Source organism: Oncorhynchus kisutch, linkage group LG29 (assembly GCF_002021735.2).
Source record: "Oncorhynchus kisutch isolate 150728-3 linkage group LG29, Okis_V2, whole genome shotgun sequence".
NCBI lineage: Eukaryota > Metazoa > Chordata > Actinopteri > Salmoniformes > Salmonidae > Oncorhynchus > Oncorhynchus kisutch.
In genome coordinates this window covers 29,281,364-29,296,604 of record NC_034202.2, presented here as the reverse complement: position 1 = coordinate 29,296,604, position 15,241 = coordinate 29,281,364, and the positions used below count along the sequence as shown (strand labels likewise).

At 44.1% G+C, this 15,241-nt stretch overlaps 1 protein-coding gene across 3 annotated transcripts in view; it reads left to right on the top strand.

The window, feature by feature from the left end:
- nrg2a (neuregulin 2a) overlaps positions 1–15,241 on the top strand; it is a 180,508-nt gene that overhangs the window by 105,702 nt on the left and 59,565 nt on the right. For all 3 annotated transcript variants that reach the window (XM_031809392.1, XM_031809390.1, XM_031809393.1), the window contains exon 4: positions 3,715–3,835. In XM_031809392.1, the coding sequence (XP_031665252.1) occupies positions 3,715–3,835 (121 nt within the window). The remainder of the gene's footprint in view (positions 1–3,714; positions 3,836–15,241) is intronic.

Sequence of the window (15,241 nt, the reverse complement as noted above, 5' to 3'; positions counted from 1 at the left end):
GCCGACCTCTGGAGGGCTACACCAGTGGTTCCATGTGATATCCAACATAACATGTAGACTGTATTGACGGCTTTGTTGAAATGCATGTTTACCACAGATGAGCAACATGACGTACTGTCCTTGTTTATCACGCTCTTCTGATACCGATTACAGGTCAGGTTAACAGCAAGGTATTTATCTCTGTCTCTGTCCCAATTACAGGTCAGGTTAGCATCAATGTCTCTGTCTCAATTACAGGTCAGGTTAGCATCAATGTCTCTGTCTCAATTACAGGTCAGGTTTGCAGCAATGTCTCTGTCTCAACTACAGGTCAGGTTAGCAGCAATGTCTCTGTCTCTGTCTCAATTACAGGTCAGGTTAGCAGCAATGTCTCTGTCTCTGTCTGAATTACAGGTCAGGTTAGCATCAATGTCTCTGTCCCAATTACAGGTCAGGTTAGCATCAATGTCTCTGTCTCTGTCCCAATTACAGGTCAGGTTAGCATCAATGTCTCTGTCTCTGTCCCAGTTGCAGGTCAGGTTAGCAGCAATGTCTCTGTCTCTGTCCCAGTTGCAGGTCAGGTTAGCATCAATGTCTCTGTCTCTGTCCCAATTACAGGTCAGGTTAGCATCAATGTCTCTGTCTCTGTCCCAATTACAGGTCAGGTTAGCATCAATGTCTCTGTCTCAATTACAGGTCAGGTTAGCAGCAAGGTATTATCTCTGTCTCTGTCCCAATTACAGGTCAGGTTAGCATCAATGTCTCTGTCCCAATTACAGGGTCAGGTTAGCAGCAATGTCTCTGTCTCAATTACAGGTCAGGTTAGCAGCAATGTCTCTGTCTCAATTACAGGTCAGGTTAGCAGCAATGTCTCTGTCTCAATTACAGGTCAGGTTAGCAGCAGTGTCTCTGTCTCTGTCTCAATTACAGGGTCAGGTTAGCAGCAATGTCTCTGTCCCAATTACAGGTCAGGTTAGCAGCAATGTCTCTGTCTCAATTACAGGTCAGGTTAGCAGCAATGTCTCTGTCTCAATTACAGGTCAGGTTAGCAGCAATGTCTCTGTCTCTGTCTCAATTACAGGGTCAGGTTAGCAGCAATGTCTCTGTCCCAATTACAGGTCAGGTTAGCAGCAATGTCTCTGTCTCAATTACAGGTCAGGTTAGCAGCAATGTCTCTGTCTCAATTACAGGTCAGGTTAGCAGCAATGTCTCTGTCTCAATTACAGGTCAGGTTAGCAGCAATGTCTCTGTCTCTGTCTCAATTACAGGGTCAGGTTAGCAGCAATGTCTCTGTCTCAATTACAGGTCAGGTTAGCAGCAATGTCTCTGTCTCAATTACAGGTCAGGTTAGCAGCAATGTCTCTGTCTCTGTCTCAATTACAGGGTCAGGTTAGCAGCAATGTCTCTGTCTCTGTCCCAATTACAGGTCAGGTTAGCATCAATGTCTCTGTCTCAATTACAGGTCAGGTTAGCATCAATGTCTCTGTCTCAATTACAGGTCAGGTTAGCATCAATGTCTCTGTCTCTGTCCCAATTACAGGTCAGGTTAGCATCAATGTCTCTGTCTCTGTCCCAATTACAGGTCAGGTTAGCATCAATGTCTCTGTCTCTGTCCCAATTACAGGTCAGGTTAGCATCAATGTCTCTGTCTCAATTTCAGGTCAGGTTAGCAGCAAGGTATTTATCTCTGTCTCTGTCCCAATTACAAGTCAGGTTAGCAGCAATGGCTTTCTCTTGGTCCCGGTCTTTCTTTCTTTCTCCCCCTTCCTCATTTTCTTCCTATAACGATATCCCTCTGTGTATGCCAATATTAATAATCTACATCAATAACTGGAATGAATGAGCTCAAAGTGTGGATAACACAGTGACAAAAGGTAATTGTACTGTGTGTACATTGTTCCGTGTCATGTGTGTGTGTGTGTCCAGTGTATGTATGTGTTATGACATCTTCACCATGGTAAACAGCCCACTGTGACTTATGACCATAGCTGAACTGAATTTATAATAAATCTTATAAGAAACCCGCTATGCCCTCAGACGAACCATCAAACAGGCAAAATGGCAATACAACACTAAGATTGAATCCTACTACACCGGTCGTTGCACGTGGCAAACTATTACGGCCTAGAAAGGGAAATCCAGCCGCGAGCTGCCCAGTGACACGAGCCTATCGGACGGGCTAAATGCCTTTTATGCTTGCATCAAGCAACACTGAAGCATGCATGAGAGCACCAACTGTTCCTGACGACTGTGTGATCACGTTCTCCTTAGCCGATGTGAGCAAGACCTTTAAACAGATCAACATTCACAAGGCCACAAGGCCAGACTGATTACCAGGACGTTCCCTATAGCATGCGCAGACCAACTGGCAAGTGTCTTCTCTGACATTTTCAACCTCTCCCTGTCAAAGTCTGTAATACCTTCATGTTTCAAGCAGACCACCATAGAAAGCGAAGGTAACCTGCATAAATGATTACCGCCCCGTAGCACTCACGTCGGTAGCCATGAAGTGCTTTGAAAGGCTGGTCATGGCTCACATCAACACCATCATCCCGGAAACCCTAGATCCACTCCAATTTGCATACCGCCCCAACAGATTCACAGATGACACAATCTCAATCGCACTCCACACTGCCCTTTCCTACTTGGACAAAAGGAACACCTATGTGAGAATGCTGTTAATTGACTACAGCTCAGTGTTCAACACCATAATGCCCTCAAAGCTCATCACTAAGCTAAGGACCACGGGACTAAACACCTCTCTCTGCAACTGAATCCTGGACTTCCTGATGGGCCGCCCCCAGGTAGTAAGGGTAGGCAAAACACATCTGCCATGCTGATCGTCAACACAGTGGCCCCTCAGGGGTGCGTGCTTAGTCCCCTCCTGTACTCTCTGTTTACCCACAACTGCGTGGCCAAGCATGACTCCAACACCAACAGTCAGCGTGACATTCAGTCATTCCATTCCAAAGATCTGAATCGGAGGTATAAACAAGGACTGTTACGCTCTGTAAGGGGAAATATTTATCTTTGCTCATTGAGCGTCTTGAGTCAGTGTCAACACTACTGAGAGAGACAATGCAATTCGTGGAAGGAAAGACCTGACCGTTTAAAGTGGAGGATGAGTGATCAAATGACTGTTTCTGTCTTGCATTGTATATAAAATCACTCACAAAACAACAAGTGATTGACCTGATAAGAAACTTAATCTGGAGTTGCAGCACCTGTATCTATGAGTTTGCCTACATGACATTGTAGAATATTTCACTATATTTTAAGACATATGACATCTCTTCTACATATTTCCCCGGTATAGAGCCCTCTTAGTTCCAAGTATTATTTGACAGAATGTACATTGTATCTCAACTCCAGTAACAAAAGCTCTAACTGTCTACAGTACTGTTATGGCTGTGTTATTTAAGCATTAAGGACCAAGGGGGTGTGGTATACAGTATGGACAATATACCACGGCAAAGGGCTGTTCTTAAGCATGACACAATGCTGAGTGCCTGGATGCAGCCCTTAGCCTTGGTATATTGGCCATGCACCACAAACCACAGAGGTGCCTTATTGCTATTATAAACTGGTTACCAATGTAATGTGAAGAGTCAAAAAATATGTTGTTTTGTCATACCCATGGTATACGGTCTGATATACCATGGCTTTCAGCCAATCAGCATTCAGTGCTGGAATCACGCAGTTTATAATAACATGTAACTCTGTCTTACTCTGCAGTAACTACCACACCGTCTCCAGGCTCGGGCCATGCCAGAAGATGCAATGACTCAGAGAAGGCCTACTGCGTGAACGGCGGCGACTGTTACTTCATACATGGTATCAATCAGTTCTCCTGCAAGTGAGTCCTCTCTGTTCTTTCGGGATTCTTCACAGTGCACCATTTGGTGGTATTGTTCTCTTTGTTTGGACTCTGCTTGGACTGTTTTATTTGTTGTCAGGCTACGTCTTCTTTAATTAGCGTCAATCAATTCAAATCAAAGTTTATTGGTTATGTACACAGTTCAGTAGATGTTGTCGTGAAATGTTACTAGTCAATAACAATTCAGTAAAATGTAAAACAAGTACACAAATAATAAAACCAATATATATATAGTGTAGTAAGAGATGATTTGTTAATAATTCTGTTTTTCTCTCCACTCCTGAATGTAATTCTTTACAGAAAGAGTAAAGTTGTATGATGCTTCATTTGTCCACTGTTGTTCAGTCGCTGTCAATCACATTCGTCCTTTCATTGCATTGATAGAATTAACATTCCAGTCAAGAGATTTCTAACCCTCTTCTCTCAAACGTGTCAGAGCCCTTTTCCCTATCCTCTTCTACTGATCCTCATCCCCTCTATCACCCTGTCTATCCCCTTCTACTGATCCTCATCCCCCTCTATCACCCTGTCTATCCCCTTCTACTGATCCTCATCCCCCTCTATCACCCTGTCTATCCCCTTCTACTGATCCTCATCCCTCTCTATCACCCTGTCTATCCCCTTCTACTGATCCTCATCCCCCTCTATCACCCTGTCTATCCCCTTCTACTGATCCTCATCCCCCTCTATCACCCTGTCTATCCTCTTCTACTGATCCTCATCCCCCTCTATCACCCTGTCTATCCCCTTCTACTGATCCTCACCCCCCTCTATCACCCTGTCTATCCCCTTCTACTGATCCTCATCCCCCTCTATCACCCTGTCTATCCCCTTCTACTGATCCTCATCCCCCTCTATCACCCTGTCTATCCACTTCTACTGATCCTCATCCCCCTTTATCACCCTGTCTATCCCCTTCTACTGATCCTCATCCCCCTCTATCACCCCATCACCCCCCCTCTATCACCCTGTCTATCCTCTTCTACTGATCCTCATCCCGCTCTATCACCCTGTCTATCCTCTTCTACTGATCCTCATCCCCCTCTATCACCCTGTCTATCCCCTTCTACTGATCCTCATCCCCCTCTATCACCCTGTCTATCCTCTTCTACTGATCCTCATCCCCCTCTATCACCCTGTCTATCCTCTTCTACTGATCCTCATCCCCCTCTATCACCCTGTCTATCCCCTTCTACTGATCCTCACCCCCCTCTATCACCCTGTCTATTCCCTTCTACTGATCCTCATCCCCCTCTATCACCCTGTCTATCCTCTTCTACTGATCCTCATCCCCCTCTATCACCCCATCACCCCCTCTATAACCCTGTCTATCCTCTTCTACTGATCCTCATCCCCCTCTATCACCCTGTCTATCCTCTTCTACTGATCCTCATCCCCCTCTATCACCCTGTCTATCCCCTTCTACTGATCCTCATCCCCCTCTATCACCCTGTCTATCCTCTTCTACTGATCCTCATCCCCCTCTATCACCCTGTCTATCCCCTTCTACTGATCCTCATCCCCCTCTATCACCCTGTCTATCCCCGTCTACTGATCCTCACCCCCCTCTATCACCCTGTCTATCCCCTTCTACTGATCCTCATCCCCCTCTATCACCCTGTCTATCCCCTTCTACTGATCCTCACCCCCCTCTATCACCCTGTCTATCCCCGTCTACTGATCCTCATCCCCCTCTATCACCCTGTCTATCCCCGTCTACTGATCCTCATCCCCCTCTATCACCCTGTCTATCCCCATCTACTGATCCTCACCCCCCTCTATCACCCTGTCTATCCCCTTCTACTGATCCTCATCCCCCTCTATCACCCTGTCTATCCCCATCTACTGATCCTCATCCCCCTCTATCACCCATCACCCCCTCTATCACCCTGTCTATCCCCTTCTACTGATCCTCATCCCCCTCTATCACCCTGTCTATCCCCTTCTACTGATCCTCATCCCCCTCTATCACCCTGTCTATCTCCTTCTACTGATCTTCACCCCCCTCTATCACCCTGTCTATCCCCGTCTACTGATCCTCATCCCCCTCTATCACCCTGTCTATCCCCTTCTACTGATCCTCACCCCTCTCTATCACCCTGTCTATCCACTTCTACTGATCCTCATCCCCCTCTATCACCCTGTCTATCCCCTTCTACTGATCCTCATCCCCCTCTATCACCCTGTCTATCCCCTTCTACTGATCCTCATCCCCCTCTATCACCCTGTCTATCCCCTTCTACTGATCCTCATCCCCCTCTATCACCCTGTCTATCCCATTCTACTGATCCTCATCCCCCTCTATCACCCTGTCTATCCCCTTCTACTGATCCTCATCAATGAGGTCGCTCTTGCTGCTGGTGAGTCCCTGATCCACCTCTACGCAGACGACACCATTCTGTATACTTCCGGCCCTTCTTTGGACACTGTGTTAACAACCCTCCAGGCAAGCTTCAATGCCATACAACTCTCCTTCCGTGGCCTCCAATTGCTCTTAAATACAAGTAAAACTAAATGCATGCTCTTCAACCGATCGCTACCTGCACCTACCCGCCTGGCCAACATCACTACTCTGGACGGCTCTGACTTAGAATACGTGGACAACTACAAATACTTAGGTGTCTGGTTAGACTGTAAACTCTCCTTCCAGACCCATATCAAACATCTCCAATCCAAAGTTAAATCTAGAATTGGCTTCCTATTTCGCAACAAAGCATCCTTCACTCATGCTGCCAAACATACCCTTGTAAAGCTGACCATCCTACCAATCCTCGACTTTGGCGTTGTCATTTACAAAATAGCCTCCAATACCCTACTCAACAAATTGGATGCAGTCTATCACAGTGCAATCCGTTTTATTACCAAAGCCCCATATACTACCCACCATTGTGACCTGTACGCTCTCGTTGGCTGGCCCTCGCTTCATACTCGTCGCCAAACCCACTGGCTCCATGTCATCTACAAGACCCTGCTAGGTAAAGTCCCCCCTTATCTCAGCTCGCTGGTCACCATAGCATCTCCCACCTGTAGCACACGCTCCAGCAGGTATATCTCTCTAGTCACCCCCAAAACCAATTCTTTCTTTGGCCGCCTCTCCTTCCAGTTCTCTGCTGCCAATGACTGGAACGAACTACAAAAATCTCTGAAACTGGAAACACTTATCTCCCTCACTAGCTTTAAGCACCAACTGTCAGAGCAGCTCACAGATTACTGCACCTGTACATAGCCCACCTATAATTTAGCCCAAACAACTACCTCTTTCCCAACTGTATTTAATTTAATTTAATTTATTTATTTTGCTCCTTTGCACCCCATTATTTTTATTTCTACTTTGCACATTCTTCCATTGCAAAACTACCATTCCAGTATTTTACTTGCTATATTGTATTTACTTTGCCATCATGGCCTTTTTTGCCTTTACCTCCCTTCTCACCTCATTTGCTCACATTGTATATAGACTTGTTTATACTGCATTATTGACTGTATGTTTGTTTTTACTCCATGTGTAACTCTGTGTCGTTTTATCTGTCGAACTGCTTTGCTTTATCTTGGCCAGGTCGCAATTGTAAATGAGAACTTGTTCTCAACTTGCCTACCTGGTTAAATAAAGGTAAAATAAATCAAATAAAAAAATCCCCCTCTATCACCCCTCTATCACCCCATCCATCTACCTCTATCACCCTGTCTATCCTTTTCTATCACCCCTCTATCACCCTGTCTATCCTTTTCTATCACCCCTCTATCACCCCATCCATCTACCTCTATCACCCTGTCTATCCTTTTCTATCACCCCTCTATCACCCTGTCTATCCTTTTCTATCACCCCTCTATCACCCCATCCATCTACCTCTATCACCCTGTCTATCCTTTTCTATCACCCCTCTATCACCCCATCCATCTACCTCTATCACCCTGTCTATCCTTTTCTATCACCCCTCTATCACCCTGTCTATCCTTTTCTATCACCCTCTATCACCCCATCCATCTACCTCTATCACCCCTCTATCACCCCATCCATCTACCTCTATCACCCCATCCATCTACCTCTATCACCCCTCTATCACCCCATCCATCTACCTCTATCACCCCTCTATCACCCCATCCATCTACCTCTATCACCCCTCTATCATCCCATCCATCTACCTCTATCACCCCTCTATCACCCCATCCATCTACCTCTATCACCCCATCCATCTACCTCTATCACCCCTCTATCACCCCATCCATCTACCTCTATCACCCCTCTATCACCCCATCCATCTACCTCTATCACCCCTCTATCACCCCTCTATCACCCCTCTATCACCCCTCTATCACCCCATCCATCTACCTCTATCACCCCTCTATCACCCCATCCATCTACCTCTATCACCCCTCTATCACCCCATCCATCTACCTCTATCACCCCTCTATCACCCCATCCATCTACCTCTATCACCCCTCTATCACCCCATCCATCTACCTCTATCACCCTCTATCACCCCATCCATCTACCTCTATCACCCCTCTATCATCCCATCCATCTACCTCTATCACCCCATCCATCTACCTCTATCACCCCTCTATCACCCCATCCATCTACCTCTATCACCCCTCTATCACCCCATCCATCTACCTATATAACCCCTCTATCACCCCATCCATCTACCTCTATCACCCCTCTATCACCCCATCCATCTACCTCTATCACCCCTCTATCACCCCATCCATCTACCTCTATCACCCCTCTATCACCCCATCCATCTACCTCTATCACCCCTCTATCACCCCATCCATCTACCTCTATCACCCCTCTATCACCCCATCCATCTACCTCTATCACCCCTCTATCACCCATCCATCTACCTCTATCACCCCTCTATCACCCCATCCATCTACCTCTATCACCCCTCTATCACCCCATCCATCTACCTCTATCACCCCTCTATCATCCCATCCATCTACCTCTATCACCCCTCTATCACCCCATCCATCTACCTCTATCACCCCTCTATCACCCCATCCATCTACCTCTATCACCCCTCTATCACCCCATCCATCTACCTCTATCACCCCTCTATCACCCCCATCCATCTACCTCTATCACCCCATCCATCTACCTCTATCACCCCTCTATCATCCCATCCATCTACCTCTATCACCCCTCTATCATCCCATCTATCACCCCTCCATCACCCCTCCATTACCCCTCTATCACCCCATCTATCATCCCTCTATCAACCCATCTATCCTCCCTCTATCACCCCTCTATCACCCCATCCATCTACCTCTATCATCCCCTCTATCACCCCATCCATCTACCTCTATCACCCCTCTATCACCCCATCCATCTACCTCTATCACCCCTCTATCACCCCATCCATCTACCTCTATCACCCCTCTATCACCCCATCCATCTACCTCTATCACCCCTCTATCACCCCATCCATCTACCTCTATCACCCCTCTATCACCCCATCCATCTACCTCTATCACCCCTCTATCACCCCATCCATCTACCTCTATCACCCCTCTATCACCCCATCCATCTACCTCTATCACCCCTCTATCATCCCATCCATCTACCTCTATCACCCCTCTATCACCCCATCCATCTACCTCTATCACCCCTCTATCACCCCATCCATCTACCTCTATCACCCCTCTATCACCCCATCCATCTACCTCTATCACCCCTCTATCACCCCATCCATCTACCTCTATCACCCCTCTATCACCCCATCCATCTACCTCTATCACCCCTCTATCACCCCATCCATCTACCTCTATCACCCCTCTATCACCCCATCCATCTACCTCTATCACCCCTCTATCTACCTCTATCACCGCTCTATCACCCCATCCATCTACCTCTATCACCGCTCTATCACCCCATCCATCTACCTATATAACCCCTCTATCACCCCATCCATCTACCTCTATCACCCCTCTATCATCCCATCCATCTACCTCTATCACCCCTCTATCATCCCATCTATCACCCCTCCATCACCCCTCCATTACCCCTCTATCACCCCATCTATCATCCCTCTATCAACCCATCTATCCTCCCTCTATCACCCCTCTATCACCCCATCCATCTACCTCTATCATCCCCTCTATCACCCCATCCATCTACCTCTATCACCCCTCTATCACCCCATCCATCTACCTCTATCATCCCATCTATCACCCCATCCATCTACCTCTATCACCCCTCTATCACCCCTCTATCACCCCTCTATCACCCTGTCTATCATCCCTCTATCACCCCATCTATCACCCCTCAATCACCCCATCTATCCTCCCTCTATCACCCCATCTATCATCCCTCTATCAGCCCATCTATCCTCCCTCTATCATCCCATCTATTACCCCTCTATCACCCCATCACCCCTCCATCACCCCTCTATCACCCCATCTATCATCCCTCTATCATCCCATCTATCCTCCCTCCATCACCCCATCTATCCTCCCTCTATCATCCCATCGATCCTCCCTCTATCACCCCCTCTATCACCCCTCTATCACCCCATATATCCTCCCTCTATCATCCCATTTATCCTCCCTCTATCATCCCACCTATCACCCCATCGACCCTCCCTCTATCATCCCATCTATCACCCCATCTATCCTCCCTCTATCATCCCACCTATCACCCCATCTATCCTCCCTCTATCACCCCTCTATCACCCCATCTATCCTCCCTCTATCATCCCATCTATCCTCCCTCTATCACCCCTCTATCACCCTGTCTATCCCCCTCTATCACCCCACCACCCCCTCTATCACCCTGTCTATCCCCCTCTATCACCCCATCTATTCTCCCTCTATCACCCCATCTATCACCCCTCAATCACCCCATCTATCCCCCACTATCACCCCAACTGTATCCCCTCTATCCCCCCTCTATCACCCCATACCCCTCTCTATCACCCAATCCATCTACCTCTATCCCCCCTCGATAACCACATCTATCCCCCTCTATCACCCTGTCTATCCCCCCTCTATCACCCTATCTATCATCCCTCTATCAGCCCATCTATCCTCCCTCTATCATCCCATCTATTACCCCTCTATCACCCCATCTATCACCCCTCCATCACCCCTCTATCACCCCATCTATCCTCCCTCTATCATCCCATCTATCCTCCCTCTATCACCCCCTCTATCACCCCTCTATCACCCCATATATCCTCCCTCTATCATCCCATTTATCCTCCCTCTATCATCCCACCTATCACCCCATCGACCCTCCCTCTATCATCCCACCTATCACTCCATCTATCCTCCCTCTATCACCCCTCTATCACCCCATCTATCCTCCCTCTATCATCCCATCTATCCTCCCTCTATCACCCCTCTATAACCCTGTCTATCCCCCTCTATCACCCCACCACCCCCTCTATCACCCTGTCTATCCCCCTCTATCACCCCATCTATTCTCCCTCTATCACCCCATATATCACCCCTCAATCACCCCATCTATCCCCCACTATCACCCCAACTGTATCCCCTCTATCCCCCCTCTATCACCCCATACCCCTCTCTATCACCCAATCCATCTACCTCTATCCCCCCTCGATAACCACATCTATCCCCCTCTATCACCCTGTCTATCCCCCCTCTATCACCCTGTCTATCCCCCCTCTATTACCCCATCCTTCCTCCCTCTTAGCAACCCCCCCCCCCCCCCCCTTCCCTGATCTCTCACAGAAGCACCAGTAGAGCAGAGCAGAGCAGTACAGGAAGGCACTGCCTGTATATACAGAAATATATTTCATGTATACCATTGCTGATGAGGAGGATGGATGGTCATGGTTCTCAGCCCACGTTTAGCGTGCAGGAGCCTCGCACATGATGTAATGTTTCACTGGTTTAGTAGGGAAACAAATATTTACGCCAGTCAGAGACCTCGAGCGAGGTAAATAGAATTATTGCTTACATCTCAAGACCTTTGAAAAGGGGGTCAGATTAATCAAGAGTGCTAAGGACATTTTGTTATTGGAAGATACATGTTTTTCTATTGATTGTGAATGTGGGAACGATGAGCTTTCCTGCTATCAGATTCTGAGTCATGTACTGAATGTTATGTATGCCAGGGTGAGCATGTTGAGGTGCATTTCCTTACTTCCATGTTGAAATGTGCCAATATAAGTTCATGTTTGGGTGTGCAGAAGCTGTACCATGACAACGTTATGAAGCTGTACCATAACAACATTATAAAGCTGTACTATAACAACATTATTTCAGCTGTACTATAACAACATTATGAAGCTGTACTATAACATCATTATAAAGCTGTACTAGAACATCATTATGAAGCTGTACTATAACAACATTATGAAGCTGTACTATAACAACATTATTAAGCTGTACTATAACATCATTATGAAGCTGTACCATAACCACATTATGAAGCTGTACTATAACATCATTATGAAGCTGTACTAGAACAACATTATTAAGCTGTACTATAACATCATTATGAAGCTGTACCATAACCACATTATTAAGCTGTACTATAACATTATGAAGCTGTACTATAACAACATTATTAAGCTGTACTATAACAACATTATTAAGCTGTACTATAACATCATTATGAAGCTGTACCATAACCACATTATGAAGCTGTACTATAACATCATTATGAAGCTGTACTAGAACAACATTATTAAGCTGTACTATAACATCATTATGAAGCTGTACCATAACCACATTATGAAGCTGTACTATAACATCATTATGAAGCTGTACCATAACCACATTATGAAGCTGTACTATAACATCATTATGAAGCTGTACCATAACAACATTATGAAGCTGTACTATAACAACATCATGAAGCTGTACCATAACAACATTATGAAGCTGTACAATAACAACATTATGAAGCTGTACTAGAACAATATCAAGAAGCTGTACCATAACAACATTATGAAGCTGTACTAGAACAATATCATGAAGCTGTACTAGAACAACAATATGAAGCTGTACCATAACAACATTATGAAGCTGTACTAGAACAACATCATGAAGCTGTACCATAACAACATTATGAAGCTGTACCATAACAACATTATGAAGCTGTACCATAACAACATTATGAAGCTGTAATACAAAATTAAGAGGCTGTACTATAACAACATTATGAAGCTGTACCATAACAACATTATGAAGCTGTACTATAACAACATTATGAAGCTGTACTATAACATTATGAAGCTGTACCAGAACAACATTATTAAGCTGTACTATAACATCATTATGAAGCTGTACCATAACCACATTATGAAGCTGTACTATAACATCATTATGAAGCTGTACCATAACAACATTATGAAGCTGTACCATAACAACATTATGAAGCTGTACCATAACAACATTATGAAGCTGTACTAGAACAACAATATGAAGCTGTACCATAACAACATTATGAAGCTGTACTAGAACAACATCATGAAGCTGTACCATAACAACATTATGAAGCTGTACCATAACAACATTATGAAGCTGTACCATAACAACATTATGAAGCTGTACTATAAAATTAAGAGGCTGTACTATAACAACATTATGAAGCTGTACCATAACAACATTATGAAGCTGTACTATAACAACATTATGAAGCTGTACTATAACATTATGAAGCTGTACCAGAACAACATTATGAAGCTGTACCATAACAACATTATGAAGCTGTACTATAACATTATGAAGCTGTACTAGAACATCATTATGAAGCTATACTATAACATGATGAAGCTGTACTAGAACAACATTATGAAGCTGTACTAGAACAACATTATGAAGCTGTACCATAACAACATTATGAAGCTGTACTAGAACATTATGGAGCTGTACTATAACAACATTATGAAGCTGTACTATAACATTATGAAGCTGTACCATAACAACATTATGAAGCTGTACCATAACAACATTATGAAGCTGTACTATAACATTATGAAGCTGTACTAGAACATCATTATGAAGCTGTACTATAACAACATTATGAAGCTGTAAAATAACAACATTATGAAGCTGTACCATAACAACATTATGAAGCTGTACAAGAACAACATTATGAAGCTGTACTATAACAACATTATGAAGCTGCACCATAACAACATCATGAAGCTGTACCATAACAACATTATGAAGCTGTACAATAACATTATGAAGCTGTACTATAACATCATGAAGGTGTACTATAACATTATGAAGCTGTACTAGAACAACATTATGAAGCTGTACTAGAACAACATTATGAAGCTGTACCATAACAACATTATGAAGCTGTACTAGAACATTATGAAGCTGTACTATAACATTATGAAGCTGTACCATAACAACATTATGAAGCTGTACTATAACATTATGAAGCTGTATTATAACATCATGAAGCTGTACTATAACATTATGAAGCTGTACTAGAACAACATTATGAAGCTGTACCTGAACAACATTATGAAGCTGTACCATAACAACATTATGAAGCTGTACTAGAACATTATGAAGCTGTACTATAACAACATTATGAAGCTGTACTATAACATTATGAAGCTGTACCATAACAACATTATGAAGCTGTACCATAACAACATTATGAAGCTGTAAAATAACAACATTATGAAGCTGTACCATAACAACATTATGAAGCTGTAAAATAACAACATTATGAAGCTGTACCATAACAACATTATGAAGCTGTACCATAACAACATTATGAAGCTGTACTAGAACAACATTATGAAGCTGTACTAGAACATCATTATGAAGCTGTACCATAACAACATAACAACATTATGAAGCTGTACTAGAACAACATTATGAAGCTGTACTATAACAACATTATGAAGCTGTACTATAACATTATGAAGCTGTACTATAACATATTTAAGCTGTACTATAACATCATTATGAACCTGTACTAGAACAACATTATGAAGCTGTACTATAACATCATTATGAAGCTGTACTATAACAACATTATGAAGCTGTATAATAACAACATTATGAAGCTGTACTATAACATTATGAAGCTGTACTATAACATCATTATGAAGCTGTACCATAACAACATTAAGAAGCTGTACTATAACAACATTATGAAGCTGTACTATAACAACATTATGAAGCTGTACTAGAACAACATTATGAAGCTGTACTATAACAACATTATGAAGCTGTACCATAACAACATTATGAAGCTGTACTATAACATCATTATGAAGCTGTACTATAACAACATTATGAAGCTGTACTATAACAACATCATGAAGCTGTACCATAACAACATTATGAAGCTCTACTATAACATTATGAAGCTGTACTAGAACATCATTATGAAGCTGTACCATAACAACATTATGAAGCTGTACTAGAACATCATTATGAAGC